At 43.6% G+C, this 26,583-nt stretch overlaps 1 protein-coding gene across 23 annotated transcripts in view; it reads right to left on the reverse strand.

Annotated features, from left to right (window-relative positions):
• Positions 1–26,583, reverse strand: part of LOC131592447 (RNA binding protein fox-1 homolog 2) — a 171,281-nt gene that overhangs the window by 45,986 nt on the left and 98,712 nt on the right. For 21 of the 23 annotated variants that reach the window (XR_009280612.1, XR_009280613.1, XR_009280614.1 and 18 more), the window contains 2 exons: positions 14,717–14,941; positions 4,454–4,600 (listed from right to left, as the gene is read on the reverse strand). Coding sequence is in view for 11 of the 23 variants with exons in the window: in XM_058863965.1 (XP_058719948.1) it covers positions 4,454–4,600; positions 14,717–14,941 (372 nt within the window). In the remaining 12 variants the exon portion in view is untranslated. The remainder of the gene's footprint in view (positions 1–4,453; positions 4,601–14,716; positions 14,942–26,583) is intronic. The other 2 variants (XM_058863963.1, XM_058863964.1) reach the window with 1 other exon arrangement.

Genomic DNA, 26,583 nt, shown 5'->3' on the forward strand with positions numbered 1-26,583 from the left:
TTTTTATCTTGGATCAACATACTAGTAGGTAGGTAGTTCTTAGCTCTTTGGCTCATCCCTTTCAGGTTTTTTCAATAGTGAATCTTGGTGGGCAGTGTTCCTCCCTTCTGCAACTCCCTTAGCTTACAAGAATTGGCTAAAAATTAGTATTAATGAATAATGGAGCTCCTTGCTTTGGCTATTTTCATTTGACATACCTTATCTAGATCTGCTGGTTTTTAAATATTAGTGAGCACTGTCTCATCCTCCTCTGTTATTAATTATGTAAAAAATCAAATTAGGTAAAAATCTGATTTTTAAAAATATAAAATCCCGTAAAAATGATTTAAAAATCCCACTTAAATTCTAAACACAATCCATTGGGGGTTGTTTTCTCCCTGTTTGATTTTTTGTTTTGCTCTTGTTTGTGGGGTTTTTCCCCAAAAACACCCAACTACCTCCTGATTTCATACTGTACCCATACACAGACCTTTTATCTTTGCATATAAAAAAAATGATGAGTTCTCTAAACTTTGGTCACCAGTATCTCCATGACTAGCACATTTCCTTTTTCACCTGCTTCTTTGCTGAAGTTTGCACCTATATTCACTGGCATTTACTTCCTCCTCCTTGCCTAAAGAAAGGAATGCTTTGAGTTTTATTACCACAGTTTCAACGACTGTGGAATCATGCCTTCTTGGCCACCAGTATGATGCTGCTGAATACTTTATGGTTTCCATTAATACTTCCCTTTCAAAGATACCTTCCTGGACAGTTATCCTGCCAATTGTTTAAACTCTAAGAATCAGACTCTTCTAAAGCTCCTTACAGTGCTGCCTGATGCCATATTCTGTTTGCACAAAGCAAATACAGACAAATAACAATCACCGGTACCTAGGCAACAGTGGGATTTCAGGTCAGCTATTAACTCTTCTTTATCTGCAAGAACAAGGTCAGCTATTGATTTATTCCATGGTGGGTACAGAACTGTGTGCATTAAAAAACTACGTACTCATTCTAGAAGCTTTCTGGAAGTCTTTTCATTGGCCTCATGAAATGTAAAGTAAATATTACCTGTTTTAAGCAGGCCATATTATTTGCCTCCCTGTAAGATGCATATATATAAGGAAATGTTTGGTCTATTCCTGAGGATATTTCAAGGACCTGTTAGAAACACATTACAGTTGATGGTTGGAACTCAAATAATTTGAATTTGTTAAGAAAGCCTTACGTTTGCAGTTCTGCCAAATGTTACAGCTTTAGAAAGTGTTATGTAATATGTATTTAATCACACATGGGACAACATGTCTCAAGTCCACCTCTGCTTGAGTCTGGACAAAAGCATTAGATATTTTCTGTGCCCCAGGACTGGGCTGACCTCTTGCATGCTGTTCCATCCTTGAGGGATCTTCTTTACTCCCTCCCTACCATCACATTTATTTCTTCCTCCACGGCTTTACTGTCTACCCAATTTCTCTCTTTGTACAGTAGCTTGGGAAAAATCACTCCAGGCAAGGATTTTGAGTCTCTCAGATATGATGTTGAGGAGATGTGACCTGACACACAGAAGGGAGAGGGAGAAGATGGGGGTTACAGGCTAGTCACAGCTGAAGACTCAGACAATCATGAGTCCCCTTTAGGAGAAAGGGTAGGTTTCAGTGAGTCACCCAAAGGAAAGCATCTTGATCCTGAAAAAGAAATAGGAGCAAGCAGCATTCAGAGAGCATGCTCTCCTGCTCGAGGCTATGAGCATGCTGAGAGAAGCAGCAGTAAAAGAAAAAGGAAGATGTGCGAGAATCATTCATTATTTCCCTGGCAAAGTAGTGAAGTTCTCTATTACAGGAAAATGGCACATGGGGTGTTTTGTGCCCCAGAAGATGAACACTCTTCTGGCAGGCATAACTCTCAGCAACCACAGGGCCATGTGAACTACCAAAAGGTTTTACAAGGAATATATAATTCACCCAGTTAAAATCACATCAATGTGCTGAAACTTGAGATGATGTTTAGACAAAAAAATAAACACCAGAGGAACACCAGAAACCAGTTTATATAGCATTATTCTCCATTCCTCCTATGCATAAAAAGGGTGCCCTATGGGCCCAAAAAAGGACAGGAAATCTTAAAGCAAGTAATTAGGCTGCATTTTCTGCAAGTCACATCTTAGTTTGTTTAAACTGCCTGGGTGTCCGAACCTGGACAATAGGCAAGAGGACAGGGATGTCCTTGTCATTTCCATCTCATCCATGTCTCCCACACCAGGAGAAATGATAGACAATGGCAGAAAAGCATCAAGGTGAACAAGTGTAAAAAGAACTAGTTGTCAATTAAGCACCAGTCCTGGGAGAAGGGACAGCAATGGGGAACAATTTATGTAAGCGATGCAGCTCCCAGGAGAGAGGAGCAGCCGTAGCACAAAGCAGGACATGATAAATACAGATTGTGGCAGGTGGTCCAAGAACTGGCTGTGATTTCAGCAACCATTTGTCCAAACCGGACGGAACTGCCTACTGCACACCCTGCAACAGCAAAAAGCAAGCTAGAAAAACCACAAAAGCAAAGCAGAAGATTCGGCAACCTCAGATTGCCAGGAGATATGCTTAATTCTGAAAACATTCCCACAGACATCAAGAGTACAACAATCTAAGGTATGAACAACATGGAACCAAACCCAGGCCTCTTGCAACAGAATCACAGGAACTGACTCCAAATGTCATAGTAGTGCATCCCCTACTCACAGAAGGTATAATGAGATCTTTTTGGCCAGGCTGTGGCCAGTCAAGTCAGGTACCTTCAAGGACAGAGGTTCCACAACCCATCTGAGCAACGTGTTCCACTATTTAAGCATCCTCACCAAAAATCTAAAATTTTCCCAGTATCTAATTGATAAATCAAAGCCAGAGAGGCCCTGCAAAGAGACCTAGACAAATTAGAGGGCTGGATAATCACCAACCATATGAAGTTTAACAAAGAAAAGTGCTAGATTCTGCACCTGGGGTGAGGCAACCCACCTGGATGTGTGGACAGATTGGGGAATGAGATGCTGCAGAACAGGGCTGCAGAGAGGATGGGGGGCCTGGTTGACAGAAAGTTGAGTATGATGAGAGGCCCGGAATTCACTCTTGTTGAATATATTAACACTTCCCTCAGCCTGACCAGGTCCCTCTGAATAGCAGCCTTGCCTTTCTGCACTTTGACCACTGTTTTGTCCCTTTTGTACTGTCCAAGCTACAGACAGATAAGCCAAATTCTTCTCTCATTTGCAGCATTGAAGTCCATGAATTAGACACATTTACAATACTGCAACACTACTCTGCATGCAAGCATGTGCCTTTGTGCATGCACACACAGCCAGACTGATGGCTCAGGAGCTGCAACAACTGAAACAGAAATACTGCAGAATTTGGAGGAGCAGCTGCTATAAATGAGGACCAAGGTATACATTCCAAGTCTAAGGCAACAAGAGCTTTGGGCTTCCCTGACATCGATTCTTTGGGCTGCACCTTAAAAAGGCAGCAGCTGTTAACTTCAGAAATAATAATAAATAATTCTGAAGACTTCAAAACATTCCATCAACCAAGGATCATGTTATAATTATATCAACAAATCAAATATCCCTGATGATGATATGACAGAAAGATAACTTCACCTGAAGGTTAGGTCATGAGATATCTAGCTCGTTTATCTGTGTTCACATGGAATGAGTCACCATGTGTACCCACATAAACAAACTCTTCCTCCAAGAGCTTATAAATCAAGAATCATGAATAGCATCCAAGGATTAGGGAAGACAAACTATGTGGTTAAAAGAAACAGAAGGTATATCATACACAATGTAAAATACCATCTGACTTGCACTAGCTTTTCCACATGCAATCGCTAGTTGGCAGATTGTTTCCAGCCATCCTTCATCACAGAAATGGATCACGAGGAAAGAAATACTTCAATATGTTTCTATGCAACTGAAAAACAGTGCTTTGCAAGGGATATATTAAGTCAGTGTTTAATCCTGGCCTTTACTCAGAAATAGGGTGAGGTTTCATTTTGTTTTGGTTTTTTTCACAAACCAATTGTTAGATTACACTGAACATTGCTGCTCAGAGAAGCTGTAGGTTGCCCCAAGCAGCTGGGCATGCCCCATCCCTGGAGGTGTTCATAGCCAGGCTGGATGTAGCTCTAAGCACACCCAGTGAAAGATGTACCAGCCCATGGTAGGGGTGTTTGAACTGGATGATCTTTAAGGTCCCTTCCTACCCAAACCGTTTTATGATTCTATGAACATCTTAATAGGAAGAACACTGTTATAGTTCTGATGTGTATTTATCTCTAAGTTAAACATAACCAATTGTCCTAATCCTGCAAATATATTACAGTGTGCTGACTAAACTGAGAGGGAAGGGCTTTTCATTCACACAAATACACAGCACCTGGAGAAGGAGAATCCGCCATGCCTGAAAAGATGATCATAACTTACCCCAAACATCTGCCGAAGGTCAGGATCTCGAAAGCGGAAGGGAATGTTAGACACGTGAAGTCGTTTTGGAGTGGATTTGCTCTCAGTATTTTCACTGCTCTGTGTCTGTGATTGCTGTCCATCTGTCTGTGCCCCTCCTTCTGTCTGCTGAAATCAGAAAAGACAAAAGGGTGCGCTTGAGTAGTAATCACACAAATTCCTTTCACGTGCCTTGTCCACCCCTTCTTAGGTATTAGCACTGCACTTGCAATGGAGCTATCTAGCACTTAACAATTATTTTGATAAAGCCAGTAGCACTTAACAACTGATCTGTTATTCTTCCCCTCCCTTTCCATGTGTAAACACTAACGAGATTTCAGCCTCCCACCCCTCCTATCACCTTCCAGCTTACTAGATTTGTCTTTGGTTTTCTTAAATTGCTTCTCTCTTTTAGCCCATTCTTCCTCACGTCAGCTGCCACCATGTGAAAGCTCTAATGAAGAGACAGATCTTTCATATCCTGGAGCTGGGAGGTAGTACCGCCACTCTAATCTCATGTGGCAGGATGTTCATGCAATCATCAAAATCCCACAGCTGAAGTGGCAGCTCTTCACCGGGCCAATACCAGAAGTGCATCCCGAGGCAAAACGGCATCTGCTCTGTCAAGCTCCCTTCAGAAAAACATTACCCCAAAAGATCTATAATTAAATGGTAAAATCCATATAGGAACAGCTTACGGATGTCTCTGATAATTTTTCGCATACATTTAAGTGAGCCCAGGAACAGGAAACAGCCATCACCACTGCAAGATTTATAAAAAGTCCAAGTGCTGCTTTTTGCTACCAATTCCACAGCTAAGAAAGGCAATTTGTTCCACTGTTCTCAAGCGCCGACTGGCATGGCAAAGAGAGGTCAAGGGGTACACCAGGGGTATTTGTTCACAGAAAAAGTACAAGAAGCAGACAGAGGAATAAGGGAAATCTGTGTGCCAGATGAGAGTCCTAATGCCGGCACAGAGATTACTGGCAGGAGAAAAGTAAGGAATAGAACCTCAGCTGCTTGTGTAAGCTTAGACTGAAAAGTGCTAAAATTTGAGCACAGCATTAAACATAAAGGCAAGGCCCCTTTGCAAAATGGCTTGATGAGAAAATAGCATTTTTCGCACTTTAGTCAGAAAGATGACCTCAAAACCTCAGAGCCACAGAACAAAGCAGACTACAATTTGGTCCGTTTTATTGCTCTTATCCCTTTCTAAGTGCATCAGTGACAGGCCAAGGTATTCAAAGAGCACCCACCCACTCATTCCGTCTCCTGCTGCTTGCCTCAGACTCCCAGGAGTCAAGCTTTGACTATCCGTGTGATACACTTTCAAGTGTCATTTCAACTCTTTAGATGCCAACCTGACTTCCTCCTTAACCCATCAAGTAAAAGAAGTCCTACAATAAGGCAAGGACTGTAATTGCTAAGAGTCAGTCTTTTTAAGGCACTTTCAAAAAATCATGTGGGCCTTAAAGATGTATGAGTAGGGATGAGGTTTTTGCTAGTTTGGGTCCTTTTTTCATTCTGTTTAAAATATGTAATTTGTGTACCAAAGATGAAAGAAATCTGAGGGGATTGTGGGATGGTGGCCACACCAATTCCCTAACCACTGACTGGACTTGCTAGGCTGCTCTGCACATCATTTAATATACAACACAAACATTTGGAAACATCTCTTCACAGATAAACTCAATTGGTAACACTAAGTATCTTCTTCCAGGAATATCACTTAAAGATATGACCTTGAACTTGCATGTTGGTTACAATGCAAGTGTATATACAAAGACAAGAACAAGCAAACAGTAATCACTGGGGTCTTGCCATGCTAAGCAGAGCAGTGACAGCTTTCCATTTCATTTCAGTAGAGCTGTGCATGCAGCACCAAACATCTTTGATCTGTTAAGATAAATTATCTATGATAGGAAGAATGACAATACTGCCCTCACAAGTATGTCTACTTCCCATAGCTGTGAAAGTCTCAGGAGAAGCCTTGTAGAATGAAGCATTTTTATTTGTCTAAGACTCATTTGTCTAAGACCCAAACATCAATTTTTGAGAAAAACTCCAGAAACTTCCTTTTGATCCAAGCCAAAAGTTGTCCCCTGCATGTTCCCCCTCTTCTCCTTCCCTCACCTCTGTGACAAAAGCGCTCTCCAAACTTACAGAGAATACACCCTAGGGGAAGAATCAATGCATCTGGCTTGCAATTAAATCACACCACGCTACTTAGTGGTTTAATTTTTATGCCTCTGTCAGAGTCCTCTGCTCCTCAGGGAAAATCTGTCCAAGAAGGACAAAACACAGAAGTAGCTTATCTGTCACCACTGCATCCATCACCTGCAAGTGAGTACTGAAAAGTAACTCCCAAAAATCACCAATACTCCTGCTAAAAGGGACAGCTACACTAAAATATAGGTTGCACAGGACTGGATCTGCTGTTTCCACAGGGGAGGAAGCCAGAATGTTGTTTGCACTCCTCTCCCATCCATTTGCTGCCAGGCAGAGGGCAGAACTCGTTTCTTACCAAGGGTGCAATGTATCATGTACAGTGGCCTGCTCAAAAGCATTCACAGCTGTTCCTGCATATGGCAGAGAGCTGCTGCTACACAGGAGTCATTCTGCAGCACGTGAGATGTATACAGTGAGACAAATGCTTCAAAGGGAAGAAATGATAGAAGGAAAAAGGGATCTTGGTCCACTCTTACGTTTTTTAACTGCACTGAGAGACTCCAAATGCTTTTCATGCTTTCACACAGCCTGATTTTTCAGTAGTAGTTTAACATTAAATACCTTCTTCTGCATGCTGTAGCTCCCTCATCTCTATCATCCATGGCCCTAAGGTACGACTTGAACTTTTCACCACTGTAACATTAGCTCAGTACATTTGTCCACTGCCACACATTCAGCTACAACATAAATGAAAAAAAAAAAAAAAGTCTCTTCAGATCTTTTTTTTTTCCTTTTAAAGTTATTCCTTGGCTTAATTCATTAGGAAGGAGATGAAAGGAAGGGCCTGAAGCTTATTCTCAGGCAGCACATAACACAGCCTGGCAGCAGTGCTACCCTGACCAAGCCAGATGATGAAAGCCCTCATTTCACCAAGCACCCACTCCCCACCTTGACTCTTTCCCCACAAGGTGTTGAAGCTCCTTCTGGCCTTGTGTCAGCACTTCCCAACGAAAAAAGAGACCTCTCCCTTCTCTAGAGAATCAGCTCGGAAGGGCACCAATACACATTCCCTGTGTCCCAATGCCTACCATCAGGCAATACAGACATGCTGCAGCAAAGGCCTCACGTTTAGGAACAGTACTGGATTCACTGCACCTCCTCAGCACAGCCTGTGTAACAGATACTGCTGCAGGTGATAATGCCATTCATGTCTGCACATGCAAGCTCTGAGCTCTGCTCAAGGTCACTTGAAACACATCAGAGCTCAGGACAGCAAAGCATGTGCTTCACTTTTAACTCCTTGCTGCCTGTGCCCCCAGGTCAGCTCCTCCCTTACATCTGCCAGCAGCAAGGAAACCCTAAGCAAGAGGCAGCTGCAAAGAGAAGCACGGCTTATACTCCTGTACTTACACACGTAAAAGGAAGAGGACACCTGGCAACAAAAGGGTGTTCCAAAACGTTTGGGGGCAACTCTACAACCACCTTCCCACCTCTCAGCTGGTGGCCTCTATCCTAATGCAGGTGATGAACAACCAGTTGCTGAGCATTTCCCCTCAGCAGCAGGGAGGCAGGGGCTCCAGCACCACCTGAGCTCTGAGCAGATCTCCATCTGAATGGCTAGACTGAGGGATGCCTCCCCATTGAGCCAGACAAGCACCAGTGCAACAGACCAACACAGAGATTATTAATACCCAGCACATTCTGTTTCCATCTCCCACTTGCTTCTAGAACTGGAACCACTTCAGAACCAAGTTCCAGACAAACAAAAAACAACCCCCCATTTTCTCCCCCAGGAAGCAGGCAGTCCAAAATGTTGTGAATCACACTGAGGACGTTAAGAGCCATAAATCACTGCAAAGAAAATATTTACAAAATACAAACTGTAACTAATAACTATATTTAAAAGGGGATTTGGGTGGCTTACAAAATCTAGGAGACAGGCTGTGCTCACTCCACTGCTCCTCAATCAGTCTTGATTCCAAAAAAAGCCAAAACCAAACATCCAACCTTGTTTGGATCAAGAGCCTGAAGAGCAAGGACCAAAAGCTACAACTGAGAGAAGGCAATCTTCCCACCATGAAGCAGAGCACAGATAATGTAGAAAAATCTCTACAACTTGTAGTAAAGAACGTTTGTCAAAACAACCAGTCACCCACCTATGAACAGATACCCACTGAGGAGGCTGCATGGAAAAACAAGTGAAAATTAGGCCCTAGACACAAAATCCATCTCTTTCCCCACCACAATCTACTAAAGTAGCTTTGAGGTCCCACACATCCAATAGCAAACACCATGGCAACTTCAGCTCCTTAAAGACTTGTTCAGCAGACAGAAGACCTTAGAGCTAATTATCACTTTTCAACAGCAGTAAATATAATTTTACAATTATATACATGTATGTGGTTTTCCAGATAGGCCAGCAGTGTTACATTTAAAAAACATTGGAGGCTACTTACAAGTACAATGAAGTATTATCCAAAATATTCTGTATGCTAAAAAAACAGACCAAAAAATTCTAAGAACATACCAATTAACTGCTACAAGGTTTTTTACTATTTTATGTACAGGCAGGTGGATTTAGGGTATATTTTTTCTGATAGGTATTTTTTGTTACTTATCTATACTGAAGCTTAAGTAATTTTATTCACTTTCCTCATTAAAGACATACCTCACAGAACACAAACCTAACAGGAAAGCACAAAGGGAGCTTTGCTCACAACATCACTGATGTGTCAAGTATCACTGTCAAACCAAAGATGGCTATTTCTAACAGTACTCTTTAGTGCTTTTTTCTTTTTCTTTTCCCTCTCAATGAAGTGGTGAAATGGAGCCCCCTGAAAGGCCTGCTCTGCTGGTCAGATTGTCAAACCTTCTGTGAGCAGCTCCAGCCCATTCCTCACAAAACAGGGGTGTCCTGACAAGGTGAAGGAGACAGCAAAATTTCCCAAGCTAGTGGTCACCTCTGGACCACTCCATTGACAGTGGCAAAAGAACTGCCACACAGTGACAGACTTAAGATCCATCCAGCCCATTATCTTCTTTCTAATATCAGCCAAGTATGTGGCATCTGTGGAAGAACGCAAGAACAAGGCAAATGCTCGCTGACTTTTCTCCAGCAAACTAAGGCTAGCTGATGTCTCAACTTGCTAAACATCCCATGCACAAGAGCTGCAATGCTAGTTTCTTCATTATATGGAAAAAATAAGTAGTAAACCCTGCTCTTTTTTTTTATACATGGCACCCATTTATTTCCCACATGCATCCTAGTAAGTGAAAATGGGAAAGCTACATATTTTAGTTGCCGTACCATCCAATCTTCTGTGTAGTTGTCATATATCTTTATTCCTGACAGCTCTTTCTGTAAGTGAAGATTTCATTTCTTTGCATAAAGAACCTGCTACATCCCTTTCATCATCACTTTTATCTTTCCCTGTACTTCTGCTAGATCTGCTAAAACCTTCGAGATATACAGAAGTACCACAGCTATATACTCTAATGTAACGATACTTGCTGATTTATTTCCCATGTCTCATTTTTAAATCTGCCTCACTAAACACAAGTCTGCAAGTGCTGACTATTTGCCTCATATTCAAAGCAAACTCTTGATGTTAAATGTTGGGGTTTGCAACCTCAAGACAGCAATTTCTAAGCTGAGGTAGCCAAACAATCAGCAGCAAACTACTTATTTGAAGCTACCTCTTCCTCATGTCTACCTGCTCAGCAGTATCAGAAAATAACTGACGACATTCATTAAACATATTCTTCACCTGAAATATCTCACATGAGCAATTGCTTTAATTATTAAGGGGATGAAAAGTAATTACAGAGGAAAATTCTGCAAATTCAGTCTAGGCAAGAAATACCCATGGGGAAGTCATCATTATAACATTGTCCATGTGTTGCAAAAGTCAGTTGAGGAATCCTTGATGCCGTTATATCTCTTCTTTCTAAGCCCTTGCTAGATGTACATGGCACAGCCAGATGACCAGGCACCTTCCCTGTCCTGCCTCTGAACACAACACATATGGGCCCCCCACCACAAATGTGCCTTCTCTGAGAATCTGAAAGTCAATACCCCTTTATGGTATAGCGGATGAGTTAAATACGTTTCAGTACAGCGCATCAAGAAGCAGAGACACGATGCTCTGTAATTAAATAATGCTTTATACTGGTTCATGGCAACGTAACACCAAGGCGACAGCACCTGCCATTTTCATGCGAAGTAATTTACATAAACTTATTCCTCTACTTCTATACCTCCAGCTGCATTCCATAATTTATACAGACATACAAATTCTTCCCTCTGACATTAACAAGAGAAACAAGTTGAATAATCAGCTTGCAGTATTAAGTGCATTGCATTTACTATCAAGCAAGCCTTTTTAGTTCAGCAGATGATTAATCTTCCCTCTGCGGGTAGAGTACCAGGAGATGCAGAGAGCTGACAATTGCTCTCGGCTTCTGGCCATGCTCTCCACACGCTTACCTTGCAACAACAGCATTTGCTGGATCCCTCCAAGAGCTGCTCTAATTCATTAACCCAGCAAAAGAATTGGACAGCTTTCTGCCAGGTCAGTGAATTAAAGTGGCTCACGTAAGGAATGCCAGAGACAGTAAAAAGGAGTGGGAGTTTGCACTTAAGTCAGATCTCTCCTTTCTGACAGCAGTGAATCTCTTAGATCAGCTCAGCTGCCAGGAGTACTGCAGCCTAATTAGCATCTCCCCTTGCAGCTAACTGTGCTGGGTGTTTCCATTAGGGATAAGAGCACTAAGGTAAACCAAGAAGGGGGAAGGCAGAAGAAACCAGGCAACCCAGCACTGCAATTGAAATGCTGAGCGTCAACTGTTTAAGAGAAGGGCTGCAACAGGCAGACCAAGTAGGCCAAATATGGTCCTAAACCTCAGCCTATTTTTAATCCAGGTCTTTCAGCTGTGCTTTGGGACAGTATCAAGAGAAAGGACAGATGCTTGGATATGAAGACCAAGAGATCTTCCTGGCACATGCCAGGCAAGAAACAAAGCCCCACAGATGAGACTTGATCCCAAAATAGAGATTCCAAAATATGAAGCTGTTTGTATTACACAAACTACTGTGCCAATTTCTTTTCCATACCCCAATCCGGAGACCTCTGAATGCCTTCCACTACATTCAGACCTCCATAACCAAACCCATCCTCAGCTCATGACACCAACCAGTCATTCCCCTTTGTTCAGGGTTTTAGATTTCGTAGGAAGGCCTGGACTTCGACTCCCAAAGTTTATTTTACATAAGTTCACTACTGATCTTTGACCTCAGGCTCCCAGACCACTGTCTATTAACTCAGACACCACCACTAATCTCAAATCATTCTAGCTAACTAGCCAAGTTTCTATGAAAAGGTGCTCCCACCCTGCATCTTAAGGACCCTGTTACAGACCACATTACATTGCTGTGTAACATCCTACCAAGGAGATCAAGCCCCCTTTCCTTGAGCAACCTTTAAGCTACCCCCACGTTCTTTGTTACTTTTGCAATTATCCTAAAGGCTATCAGCCTGAAAAGCAGGAAATCCCCACCATCTGACCACACCTTTTGCTGTCTCCCTCTGTCCTGCCAATATGACCAATCACAGGCCTTGTTCTTAAAACCAAGCAGGGAACTTATCTGTCCAGCTGAAGGAATGTCTGAATCATCCCATGGGAGCACAGGCTTCAAGTCATTAGCTAAAAAATCCACTGGCTGTTGAGTCTGGGGTATCGCCTTCACACATGTGACAGCAGCTGTGCTTCTCAGTCACAAAAACCGGAGTGAAGGCTCATATCTCACCCATGATGGCTTTTTGCAAGATTAAAGTTAGCAATGCTGTTTGAGCAAGACGGCAAAATGGTTAAAGGAGAAGTTGCCTTAAAGCGTAACAGTCTAGTCCACATGGACTGAACTTGTGTGTCAAACAAGCAATGGCCAGCATATGGGATGGATAAAATGTTTAATATTAGCTGTAGATGTTTGAGATTAAATAACCAACCTGTTCTGCTGTATTTTAATAGCATTCTTTAACCTGAGTAACTACTGAGCCTTCTTGCTCCCCCTAGGTCCTACATCATTAATCAGTATACTGAGGAGAAGAAAAGTTACGAGGAATTATATCCTAAGGCAGCACACAGAATCAAAATAAATTCATAGAGGAGTCCTAGATAGGAAGATAAAGAGACTTGGAAGATCCAGGATGCAGCGGATGTGAAAACCGGCATGTGAAAAGCCCCTCATTGAGGCACTTTTACCCCTGCTCCCACAGGTTTCTTCATGTGCCACCATCTGGGATCCTCTGGGTTTGATCAGTCCCAGGCATAGCAGCCTCAGCAAGGCCATTGTGCATGCCCTTACCCTTTCCCAGCCAGCTATGGCCACAAGCCTGACTCTGTATGCTCAGCTTGTACGTCTTTAACCACATCAAACGGTCACTCCAGACATGCACACCTGTTTCCAACAGCCAGTACAAGCACTGTGTGTTATTCAGTCTGCTTCTTGGATATCCCCCTGCCAGCCAGGCTCCCCCCACAGACTCCTGGCAACAACCACTGCCTACCAGCAGTCTCCCAGCAACACTGCCTCCTGCACAGATGGGCTCCCAGTCCCTCCTCGCAGGCTAGCCACAGGCTGTGGGCTCCTTGGAGCCAGCTTTAGTTGATGAAACACAGAGCTTGGCCCTGCAGAGCAACAGAGATGGCTCCTAATATGGAAGAAGAGCAGGAAGGCTGGCAAGAGCTTACATCCAAGGTCAAGGCTCACATCACTTCCATTAGAAAGAAATGTTCTTAAGCTCTGGACAAGGATGGGAACAGCAAAAACACACAGGGAAAGCCACTGCCCTGTCTTTTATTCCCTATTTCCAGCTTCCTCATCCAGTGCCTGAGACAGTTGTTTGCTGGAGATGAGCAACCCAAGTCTTATGTGTTGGAATGCTATTGGACAATCTGGTGCTAAAACAATGACTTGCATTTCTGCACACTGCATCAGCTCTAAGTTTTATTTCCTGCCTGGTCTTTCCTTACCTACTTCTTTTTGCCAAGCAAGGCACCCTAAGTTCCTTTTACACACTACCAATGTGCCTTGTGGAGTTTGTACTCTTTTTCTTCATTAAGATGCCGAAGTGGTGGCATTCCCAGGAAGAAATCACAGATATCTTATCGAAGTCATGACCAATGGCGCCAACCATGCAGCCACTCCCCACCGCAGAAGCACACATCAGGAACCATGAACACTTGAGCTGGCACTAACTATCAGTTCTTCCAACTGTTGGCAATGAATTCATTCAGTACTTACCAGGGGAAAAAAATAATCTCTACAAGCCAAACACCAACTACAAGTAAAACTGAAAGCATTAACAGATTAAATCCGCCCCTGAGCGCTGAAGGCTCTCACCATAAGGCTCTTTATTAGGAAGTTAAGTCTTAACAAGTGGCTTAAGGGGTGGATAAAGCTTTTCCTGGGATAATCTGCCAGCATGTTGCCCAGTGCCACTTCCAGGCCATGGAAAGAAGAAAGAAAATACATAAGATGATGAAAATCTTGGTTTGGCAAATGGACGACCAGTAGCTGAGAGCTCATCTCCTATCATTGCTTCCTGAAGCTCCCTGCTGTCTTCAGAAAGTCAAAGAAAAGTAATTTTCTACTCTGTTAGCTTTCTGAAAACAAAACCACATTGGGATTACACCTAAAATGCATTTGCTCACCCTAATTCTTTGTACTATCAACCCTCCAGATTTTGCCTCCATCACATCTATTTGAACCATTCGTCAATTAACACAAAGTAATTAACACTTTTGTAAGAGACTGTCTTTGGACAACGCCACCATGGTAAAACCACCATGATCATGATTTCAAGTACTACTGCTCTCTGCAGGCACCAATTTACAAGGGGAACATGCAAAAGGGGAAATCCAGTAATGGAAGGTCAGAAGCCACGCTTTGTTTAGAGTTGTCTCCTTTCAAGTCTACTGCTGGTTTGCTGCACATTTGAGAAACAGCAATCTAATCAGTGGCTGCTCTTCCCCAAAGCATTGTGCCGTTCTGGCTGGGCACCCTTGCGCACTTACTGCAAGAGATCCGTTCTGCGTGCTGGCCGTGTTCGTGCTCTGCTCTCCATGCGGCTGCGTGCTTCCGTAGAGCGTCAGATTGTGCTCGCTGGTCTGGCCTGCATAGTCCTGAGTGTGTGGCACCCCATACTCTGTGGGAATCCCATTCTGTGGGGGTGGTGGAAATGGGATTGTGGTGAATGGCTGCACCATTGCATCAGGAGTTGCAGATGGCTCCTGGTTACCCTTAAGAAAGGAAAAGGGAGAAAACAGCTTTATACTACAGAAGATAGATCAAAACATCAGCCTGAGAAACAACGCACACGTTCATGTGAATATCCCACCCACCGTCACCATAGTATTACACAGACTTCTATTATCTCTCCTATCAAAAAGCGCATGCCTTGCTCCTCTGAGCCATGACACTGTTTTCTTAATCTTTTCAGGGCAATTTTCTTGCTACTGGGTGGCATATAGCAAACAAATTACAGGGTTTGCAGACTGCATACCCCTGTGATCTCACACAAAGCTTTACACACAGTAAGGTGTTATTGCAGAAGAGGGAAGAGGCACTCACAGATTGGAACAGAGAAGGAAACACAGAAGAACAGGGTTTCTCAACATCCCTGAAAGTACCATAACTGGGTCCATCTCCCCCAGCCTGACCCTCACTGCTCACAGGCAAGCACATCGTGTGGTTCGGAGCACACCTCTCTGTTATGTTACAGTGATAAAAAGTACGATTTTTAAAATCCACCCGTGCAGAAGCTCCCTCCTTTGCCCTGGCAGCACTGCATACAGAGTACAGATATCTGTTGCTAGAATATCCCATTTGTTTCTTGCTAGTCATGCACAAGACACCAAAGAGCTATAGAGAAACAAGCTGAGATCCCAAGCCAGCCGCACAGTCACTTTCCCAATCCTGAGCATCTCTACAATCACACAAGGCATTAATTACCCACTCCTCCCTCAGCTTAGGGTATCCCATAGAGACCTCTTGCATAGTGGACTTTTTAGAAGCTTTTAGCACTGTCTTAGATGTAGCTAACACCAATCAGATGACTCGGAAAAAAAGAACTGACCATGCAAAAGATACCCCCAGAATACAATAAAAAATGCTACCCCACCATGTCAGAAAGCCACAAGAAGGAAACAAAATAGCATGCAGCCCTGCAGCCTCTGCAGGGATCTCACCAAGGGGGGAGCTGCATTCAGCCACCCGGGGTGAAGGAGAACAGCCTTGACATTGAAGCCCAGCCCTGGGAAGCCCAGGCTGCTGCACTGCTCCTACTGCTTTCACCGCCGCAGCAGAAAAAAAAATCCACAGAAAAGATTTATGATAGGAGGGCTGTTTGATTTATGTGCGTGTCAACAGACTAATCCTGATTTTAAATTTTGGCTGCTGTTCCAGCCCTGGGTCCTCCCCCACAAAGCCTAGAGGTGCTCGAGGCTATTCTGACACCAGCATGCTTAAATCAATGGAGTAAAAGCGAAACAGACCTTATCCCGTGGATAGGAAAGGCAGAGTGGGAATTACCAAGCAGCCTTTCAGCAGAGAGCATGCAGGGGCCGACGGACCTCCAAAGAAGCTGGACAAACCTTTCAGTCCCTTTATCAGCCTACCTGCAGCTTTCCCTTCCGGGCAGAGGAAACAATGATAAACGCAGTGCACCTCCAGCCAGCACCGGGTCATTCAGACACTGGCTGAATCCCAAATTTGCTCTGACATTAGTCTATCTGGCCTGCCTCCCCTGGGGGCCACGTGGCCATGCGCTCCCGCAGCTGGGGAGAAGGAGAGGGAAGGGCATTCAATACCACTTAGCAGAGCCGAGCTGCAGCCTTGGCCCGTGCTGAAGAACGGACGGTTTCAAGTCCAGCCTTGCTGCCTGCAGGAACTCCGCAGCCTTATCTGAGAAAGAAAAATTCAGGCGGGCATGCCAGCCATGGCTCAGCTCCTTGCACGCACTCCCCCAAGCAGTTGCAGCCCTGCGTCGTGTGCTCGCAGCTCTGCGGAGGCTTTTCACGCACCAAGCACATTTTCTGAAAGCAGGACAGGATTCTTGTTTCCCCCTCAGAAAAGGAGGGCAGCTCCACCAGCCCTCTAGTTCTGCTCATTCCTTTGCTATTCTCAGCTTCAAAGCAAGCCACTTCTGGCTCGACCTAACCCATCACCAAGATCTGCAGAGGGAGTTCTAAAGGAGGCAGGACAGGCGGAACGATGGCCATTCCCACTGCAAACCAGGTATCAGCAATCCTACTGCTCACCTGCTCAGACTGTTTATCCCCTGACATGACAGCTCCATTCTGTCCACATGCTGTTTTCCTTGCCAAGCTCTTCTGTTTACAGAATTTCATTGTATTTGACGGTCTGCGTTCTTCTGTACAGCCCACATTGTCTGTTCCCCCCCGCCCCTTCTTACATTTCAAATAGGAGCTAAATAGGAAACTGACTTTTTCTTTGCAATGAAAAATTTTTCCACAGGAAAAATGGAGGAACAGAAACTATTTCCAGTCTTCTTACCACAAGCTAGATTTCCAAGCCAGCAGCATCCCAGGTCAGAGGAAGTGAATGCTGATTAAACCCCAAACAAAACCTATTCTGCCATCCTGTCAACAGTGCAGGGCTGCTCCCCACAGGACATAGTCCAGCATTCTGTTCAACCTCACTCTTAGACTGTTTAAAATGCCAGCCCATGAACCTTATATAATCTTATTTTCAATGTTTTTACCCCTCAGTTAATACTGCTCCTTCCAGTTTAAATGCATTTCAACCTTTTAAAAAATTTCTCTCCCTTCTTCAATTATCTACAAATGTTTGAAGGATGAAAAATGCTTACTCTCTCCTCTGCTGCTTGTGGCATTTTGATAATACATATTTGTTTTCAGTTTAATCACACCTCTCAAGCCAAAACATCTTGGTAACTTTATTTATTACTTCTCTCTGACCTTACTAAGATTTTTCAAAGAAGGATTTCTGGTGCAGAATAAAATGTTTTTAATACCATTGTCACTCCCCCACTCCTCAAATCACACTAACATGCAAAAATCGTATCTTTTATTACAAATGCATCCTTTATTTAATGTCTCGGGTTATCTGGAGATCTATCATTATTATATTTGTCCAAGTTTCATCATCCCATGAAGTATCTGTATCTCAAATTATTTCTCTCTTGATATGATTATGGACATATTTCCCGTCTGATTTTTTTTGGTAATTTTAATTTCCTTTGATGCTTTAGAATTACTTTTTTCCCTGTTTCCACTAGCGTCAACAGAAAAGGACTCCTGATGAGATCTCTGCAGGTTTCACAGCATACTGATATCCTCCAAACCCAGAGGAGACTCTACCTCTTCTGTTATTCTACCAAATTTCAACATTTACACAACACTTCATATTTTCAAGAGCTAACACAGAACACACACGCACACACACAAAAATCCTGTTAATCTTCAAACATAGAACCTGAACTCCCTTCCTTACTTCTAAACCACCACGTAAAATTCTGCAGTCAGGGGTGTTGCTTCTCGCATGTCTCAGGAGGTACAGAGAGCATGAAGAAACCCACAGATTTCTGGGTAAAGGGAAGCCTTTGTCTATTCAGTCTTGACATACCTCACTGCATTGCCAGTACTGCCTGTTTTAGCTCACCAAAATATCTTTAAAATTTACTCAGATGCAACAAGAAATCCAGATAGGCATGTCCAAGAGCAGTCACCACTCCCAAACTTACACAAGGATGCCACCACAGGACTAGGAAAACCTGGGTGCAGCTCCCCACAAAAACCACTACCACCTTAAACTTCTGTGATGGTATGAAGTAAATTTTAATCAATGTTCAGATGAAGACAGACACCTCTCTTGGCCACAATGCATCAGGCTGGCAGTCTCCAGGAGGTGAGTGTGAGGGACATTTGGTTGCAGGAATAATTTTGGCAGTTCCAGATTAACTGATCAGCTCTGCCAGTTTCTGCTGCCATGCACCAACCATGATAGCTGCCATCCCATGCTCAAACTGGGAAAGGCTGTTCAGTGCAAGTGAAACAGTGTAATAAACACACACTACTTAAAAAAGAGAACCAAAAAAACCCACAAAACAAAACCACAAAAAAAACACTTCAGTACAATTTACGTTAACCTATAGCTCAAAGAAAAGCAATAATTCCTGTGTTTTCTATTCCTTCTGTTGCTCTGTTCCCACAGAAATAATTTATTCACAGCAGGTAGGAATTCAAAGCAGCTGCCCCCTTGCAAAATGTTGGCATCTGATTCATGAGCACCCAAGCCCTCAGGGCACAAGAAGGATATGGTTACCCATCTGGGCTCTGCTTTCACGCCCCTATTCTCAGCCCTACAAAGGTCCAGTCATGTCCTTGCAGGTGCCAATTTTCTTCCTTAAGTCAGGGCTTTGCCTACACTGATCAGCACAAACCCATCCCACATTTTGTTTAAAAAAAAAATTAGCTAAAGCAGTGAAAAATCCCTCATGGGGACACTTTTCTAAGAGCTTATGCAGCTTTAAGTTAATTAATGAACTTTGCAGCTCCAAGCTAAGCGGAGAAACGATGAGTAACTGATGAGTAACTGCACGTGGTGGTACCTTGCAGAAGGGAGGGTGCTGGGGACAACAACTCAACAAGGAGCAACGTGGTTCAGCAGATGTGACACAGGACGAATTCTTTCAGCAGACAGCAGGTGGTGATCCAAGATCACGGCACTGGAGCGCCAAGAGCAAACACCAGAAATGCACACAAAGGCCTCCTGCTTCCATAAAACTGTCAAAGATCAGTCTGTTCTGTGAAGGAGTCGTTTTGTTTTCCTCATTAGAGAAATGGGTGTAAGTAGAGGGATATGAAAAGAGCCTTACAGTAATGCAGCTTCAGATCTCTTCTGTATTGCTATGCCATAACATGCATAGATAGTAAAGCCTAACCAGCCAAATAAAAATTATACTCCAGGTAAAGCAAAACCAGTACAATTTCTGTATAGTTGTGGCAAACTGCCACAAGGTAACTGGTCTGTGCTATCCATAACCCTACTGTGAGTCATCAGCAACATAGAAATACTCAGGGAAATGGTATGGCATATAAACATCAATCTCTTAAAAATGCCTTTGAACTCTGCTAACCCCCAAATCACTGGGATAGATGTGAGTATAAGCCTATTAGTGGAATGGGGATTCTAATACATATGTCTTCACTGAACCAATTTTATGAATCCTTGAAGCAACTGACTTGCAGCTAACAGAGGCAATTAACCTGTTTGTGAAGACCAAGAGTTCCAGGCTACAACTGTTTGCTCTCTGCACTAACCTAATCCCTTCTGTAAACAGCAAAAATGTTTAGAGCTGGGATCTGAAGAGCCTGGCAGGAACCTGGAGCCACTGCCCACCCTCAGCTGTCTGTAAGAAAGGGATCCTTCTGAGTGAGGGAATGCGGGGACCGTGCTGTCCCTCCTAGAACCCAGGTCACAGCCTCCTGTCAGGGATGCAAACATCACACATGCAAAGCGCTGCTCCCTGGCAGTACACAGATAAGAGAGAAAGGGCTTACCATACGAGGCTGCTGCTTAGGAGCAGGAGAATAATTAATTAATTACGATTAATTAATTAATTGTGGGCTGCGTTTTCCCCCTCTTCTCACAGATCAACAAAAAAACCTGCTCTAGCAGGGTCTCTTTCCCAGCCCCTTCCAAAAGAGTCTCCCCAGTTCTCAGCTGCAGCTTCAGAGGGCCTCTGGCTGGATCTGCCACCGTCCCACCCACAGCTGTGCACTCCTGTGTCCTCTCTCCCCTGCCAGTCTGCTCACCACTGAGCCCTTTCAGCACATAACCCAGGAAAAAAAAATTACTCACTTTTTATTGCCAGGTTAGTTTTGTTCCCAGTTAAGAGAGCTGAAACAGCTTGGCAAGGAGCTGGAGGTGAACCAGAGCCAGAAAGGACAGGGGGTGGAGAAGCTGGGGAGGGAAGGGCTATGGGCACCAGCACTTGGATGAGCTCAGGCTGCCAGGGAGCCACAGTCTCCAGCATGCATTAACCCTCTCCACAGGCAATCCCACAATTTGCTCGCTGGTAATAAATGTATCAACAAACGCTTTCTTCTTAAATGGGAATGGATACAAAGCATTGCCAACCATGCTCCCCACGAGCACCAGGAACTGCAGGATTACCCCGTGCAGAAAAAAAACACAGGCTGGGACATTCATTACGCCAGAGATAAATTCCAACCTACACTGGTGGCTCTCACTGCACACAGAACCTACGCTGGGGTTTTTTAAACTGTGCTTTCGCTCTTTAGGGCCATGAAGATACTCAAACACGAGACAAAGTGATGTAGATATATAGAACGATGAAGTGATGGCTTTCCAACACCCCAGACACCTCTAAACAGTGACTTGGCCATGCCAACCCTGCACATGCCCACCAACATGATACAGGGTCTCTATCCCAAAATGCAGTAACACTTTCTCCATTGTGGCTATTTCATTACAGATTAGCTTCTGAATTGGAAGAGTGGGTAAAATGCCTACAGAAAGGAAATCTGGGGGTGATATATACAAAGGATATAACCATCTCATATCCTTCATCTTTGTACAAACCCGTTCCTGGATTCAGAGGGGTATGTGACCCTAACCTGACACCCACTCTCCACACTACAAAGGCATTTCTGTAACTCCAGAGAGCAGGACTGACATGCCTGTGTGTCTGGGACAGTGTCTGATAAAATCAACACTCTTTCTTGGTGTGGGTTGATCATAAAAGCACCTTGAAGAGGATCACAGTAATAAGAGGTTCTGTATTTCATCTGCACATTTGGAGCTTGATCTTCATTTGATCTATAACACACTGTGGTAATAGAAAAGGATGTTGGATTTTGACTCTACTCTCATGGGCAGAAGAGCAATTCCTCCTGAATCCTCCCAAAGGCAAACTCTTAATCTAGGTAGTTCTGGAAACATCTGCTGAATTTTATGGTAGTTTGTTAAAATAAAGAGATGTTGAGTTCATGAGTACACTTTTTTTAATTTAAGTCGGATGTAATCACTCAGGAAATGCCTTTTGCACTGGGTTAAGCCTCCATGAGCTAATCTTGCACCAGTAAAAAAAAATCTAAGAAGAGATGCCTGCACTCACACTTGCACCTAACTAACCATTTAAAGGCATGTCTCCTTCAACTTCCTGGTGCAAACTTGCACTAGATATCTAATCTTGCCCTTCCTAGATATTTAAAGCAAGGGAAGAACAAGTTATCTTCCAATACACACTCTATCATTCCAGGCCACCAAAAAGTGTTCTGTAAAATAAAGCAGCTGGCCTTTTTGGGTTTTTTTTAATGTATTTAAGAACTTTATGGAAAAGAAGTTCAAGCCCCCCTTTTTTAGGAAAGGATGAAAGAAAATTATAGCCTTATCTTACTGTTATACACAGGAAGCACTCACTCATCCCCATGCTATCATCACATCCAGTAATGGCCAACTTTTGCTCTACCCCTATGAACAAACACAGTCTCTCAGTGCTGAATGCATGCACACTTGGTAAGAAGCCCTCAGGCAACCTGCAAAGAGGCTTCCTGTTGGATACATCCAAAGCTTTAAAGTTATGCAACATTAATAAGGCCCAGGGCCACATCTACTTACCAGCCTGAAACATACCTTTCAGATTTTAAAAAGCACTGATTTCTGCTCCTGAAATCTACATTATTCTCCACTCAGAAAAAAAAAAAAAAATTTAAACGTTACTGGCACAAAAGCATCCCAACAAATGCTTTCAATCCATTCACGCTCTCTGGGGTTGATTAGAGAACTGTGCTTCGAGAGACATCAGGGTCCCAACATCTGTTTGCATTCCATATTAGGAATTAAACTACCTCTGAGAATTCCTGGGGAGAAGGGGGTAAGGGTGGAGAACAAAGGAAGAAGTCACCAGGATGGATACATCCTCAGCAGCAAAGCCAGCAACTAAGAGAAAAGCTCAGGCTCAATTTTTTGGTCCAGTTTTGTCCTTTAGCACCTACCCTGGTTGTGTTCTTTCCAGCTTTGCAACATTCCAAGTGACTATTTTCTGCTTAGCACTCACAGTCAAACATTCTTGGGGAAAAAAAAAAAAAAATTCCATAAGACACCTAGCTTTCAACAAATCAGCATGAAAATAATGTCTCAAAATACTACCAAATCGAGTCCTCCGTTAATCCAGCGGGCACCCAGGGTGGCAGAAGCATGTCCCACATGAAGGAGATTACTCCTCTGTCAGGCAAAGACAGCTAAGTTCCTTCTCTGGGACCAGAATTGAAATGAGTCACAGCTAAGGAACAGTGTGCTGCAGATGTGTCACGTATGTTTAATCCAAGCTAGCTGCCATCAGCTATTCAGCAGATTAGCAAACCAATCACACTCTCCACTGCATGACTGTGGATCCTCTCTCAGGGAAGCAGCAGAAACCAGAGGCCAGTGGTGGGGAAGGAATGGGTAACTGCTTTTCAGGAGAGGACCACGGTTGCAGCAGGATATCTGGGTGATACTTTAGATGGCACAGAGGATCTGCCTGTGCTGGTTCTCTGCCTTACTCCAGACAGCTAAACAGTGGTTCCCGGTGCTCCTTTGAAAAAGAAGGGCTACAGAACATGGAAATACAACAGGGAAGAAAATACCACCTGGTCCCATGGTATCTCTTAACCATGCTGGCAAGGTAGTGTCACAGTTAAGTGTCTCCTCAGCTAAATCTGCAATCAGATTGCTCACTTCAAGCAGCTTTGTTTCAAGGAAAAGGGTAACTCTCCAACTGACATATTTTAGAAAACCAGTACCTGCTTCCCCAACCCAAATCAAGGTTGGACAGATAAGCAATTTTTCATCACGTCTCTGCTCTGTGAATGGACTACTGCCCTGCACCTGCAAATATATCACCAAATCTCAGTGAGTGTGGAGAGTTATTCCTGCAACCTCAAGAATTCAGATGACTTCCCTGAATGTCTAAATCCTCATGAAGCTCACTCAGCCCTTAAGAAAGATTTGTATCTACTTTAGTGACAAGGATTTCTCAAAACCCTCGCCATGTGACACAGCTATCTGCAACAGACTCTTCCAGATCTCTCTATATTTCCAGCACTCTTCTAGGAAGGATTTTGAAGATCACTTTTGGTATCAGGCTTTCCTGTCCTTCTTTCTCCTGCTGTGAAGGCAATGAGCTGAAGGAAGTAGTGAGCTGTACAGAGGAGCTGCTCTGAGCTGACTTGGCTCCTGGAGGAAGGACAAATCTCAAAGCCCTGTCAGGCAGCTTTCACTTACGCTGGCCCCTTCAATTCCCCAGATTTCAGTGGACAGCAGGGAAGTCTTCCCCCCTGCCTGCACTAACTCCAGCACCACACACGAAAAAAGCAGCCCTGCCTCTGCTGCCAGGGCAGGAGGAGGAAGAAGGGAGAAAGCGCCGGGAAAGGGAGAACACATCTGGAATCAATTGGAGAGCACTGAATGCCTCGGAAAGAAAGAACTGCAGAGCTGGCAGAAACCATAGCGAGGAGCCGCATGTTCAGACGTGACTCTGAAGCAAAGGTGGAGAACGAGACGTATGCAGCATATTTAAACACAAAACCAGAGCTCCTCTTGAGGCTCTGGGGTTTTTTTCGTGCAAGCAGCTAAACATCTCAGCCCTGTCACATTTTCACTGCCACTGGCCTATCATGGGTATGCTCAGAATTCAGTACAGAAGACAGGAGATGAGATGAGGCAAACGGGACCCATCTGTGACTTGAGTACCAGGACTCAGTCACGCAGCAACAACATTATATCAAGCTGCTCTCAGGGTGCAGGGCGGAGGAAGTCTGCGACTGACTTGGCACACGTTTCAGAACAGAAATTTGATGGTTTAGAAACACAGATTTCTTCCCACAGTTACTTTCCATTCCAGCATTCTCCTATCTCTTGCTAGTCATTTGTTCCAAGAGTAGTTTTCCATTTTCAAAGAAGCCTCCATTGTGTGTCCTGGAAAGCAGAGGGTCTGGAAAGGAGCATGGAGAAGCAACTCATCAGTGCAGCAGCCTGGTACAGAGAGTGACTACAGCTTTCAGATATATTACCAACCTGAGGGAGTGGGAAGCATTGCTACTCAGGTATGTGGCCTTGGCCAGATGAAAAATGAGACACATGTTTCAATATGCAAAATTTAAAAATGGAATGAAAAAATTCAAAAGGGAACATGAAATAGTTACAGAAATGACCCCAAGATTGGAAAGAGCCACATGGCTGCACACTGTACACCTTGAAAAGCCCAATTTATTTTGCTTATCATTAAAAAAAAAGTGGTAACTGATTATTTTATTAAAGCATATTAATTGTGAGGAAAATAAAGCAGATGCTAATAATATTTAATCTAATGAAAAAAGTAATCAAGAAAACTGATAGACAAAAGCTGAGTCTGATAAATTGAGCTTTGGTGAAAGACACCATTTCATTTTGTTTACTGATTTCTAAATGACAGTCATTAAGTCAGTTGGTGAGAAGGACTCAGTCTTTTCCATCTTTTCCTGTCTTTGCGCTGAAAACATTATGTCACCCAAAACAGAGGAAAGTGAGTGAGCCATAATGGCCTACAATGCAGGTACAGCCAGAAGAGACAATCTAAAGCCAGATCTATAGGACAATATCCTGGAAAGCTAGCAAGGGCTGGTGGAAGTCAATGCACATAAATTAAAGCTGATTAAATTAAGCAACATACACATTTATAAGCATAATGACCTCACCTCACAGAGAGGAACAAGCTATTGAAAAGTATAGGTGCAGTTTCATGTACCACTAATATGACAAACTACGAACTGCCCTTGGAATCAGGGGCTGTGCTTCCCCTCCCCAGTCACGCCACAGCCACTGCCAGAAAATTAATCCAAACAATAGTCATCTGTTTGGTCATAAACTCAACTGTCTCGCTTTATATCTGCTTAAGCACAATGCCCAAAGCGGTGAGGAGGCTGAGCATATGGCCAGGGCACAGAGATGAGGGGGACTGTTCTTCTCACAGCAGCCCACAGTTATGCTACATTAATTGCAACTTTGAAATGCACCTGAAATGCCACTTCATCCCAGAACAAGAGGCTACATGGACATTTAGCATATGCTATTTCCACTACCTGCTTCACTTAACTTCTAGAGCATCCCCACATAAGCCAGCATAAAGCTGGTTCGTACACAGTGAATTTGTCGAGCATTTCAGGAAAGATTTTCCCATTGTTACAAAATCCTTTTAAAGCCTCTTTTCCCCAGGCCTTCCAGCTAATATATGTTTACCACATTCCTGCTGTAACCACGAACCAGTACAGACTTCTTCCCTGCATAGGCCACCTGCACAGCTCATAGGTAAAGCTTGAGGTCAGCAGCACATCTGACCACCTTTCAAGTGCCTCTTCCTGGCTAAAGCAGCTCCTGCAGCCCCCACACTCAGCAGTACCGTTGGAAACATGCTGTTCTCCCTTGTCACCACCACATCAATGCCCTGGGACACATAAAGCATGTGCAGGTTTAACAACAGCAACATGCAAAATATTCACATTAAACTACTGTGTAGCACTGGCAGTCCTACTTTTAAACTGCTCTATTTTACTGAAGCTAAATCAATAAACCTTAAAAGCTAAATTGATATAAGAGCATCTCATGTCAGAGCATGTCTGTCAGCATCTGCAGCTCCCTTAATATATTACTACTTGAGTTCCCGAGAAGTTTACCCCTCTGTAATTCTCAGCACATCTCTACCACCTTCCACAGCCAAACGCATTAAAGGTCCTTTTTCTCCCCTCTCCTTGCTCACCTACAGAAAGACAAAAAGACAGGCTATAAAAAACTTAAACCCTTTCAAGCCAGTCGGTTTGCCCTTCTGTACATCCCCTTTCACACTCACAGTGTCAGG

Source organism: Poecile atricapillus, chromosome W (assembly GCF_030490865.1).
Source record: "Poecile atricapillus isolate bPoeAtr1 chromosome W, bPoeAtr1.hap1, whole genome shotgun sequence".
NCBI classification, from domain to species: Eukaryota; Metazoa; Chordata; class Aves; order Passeriformes; family Paridae; genus Poecile; species Poecile atricapillus.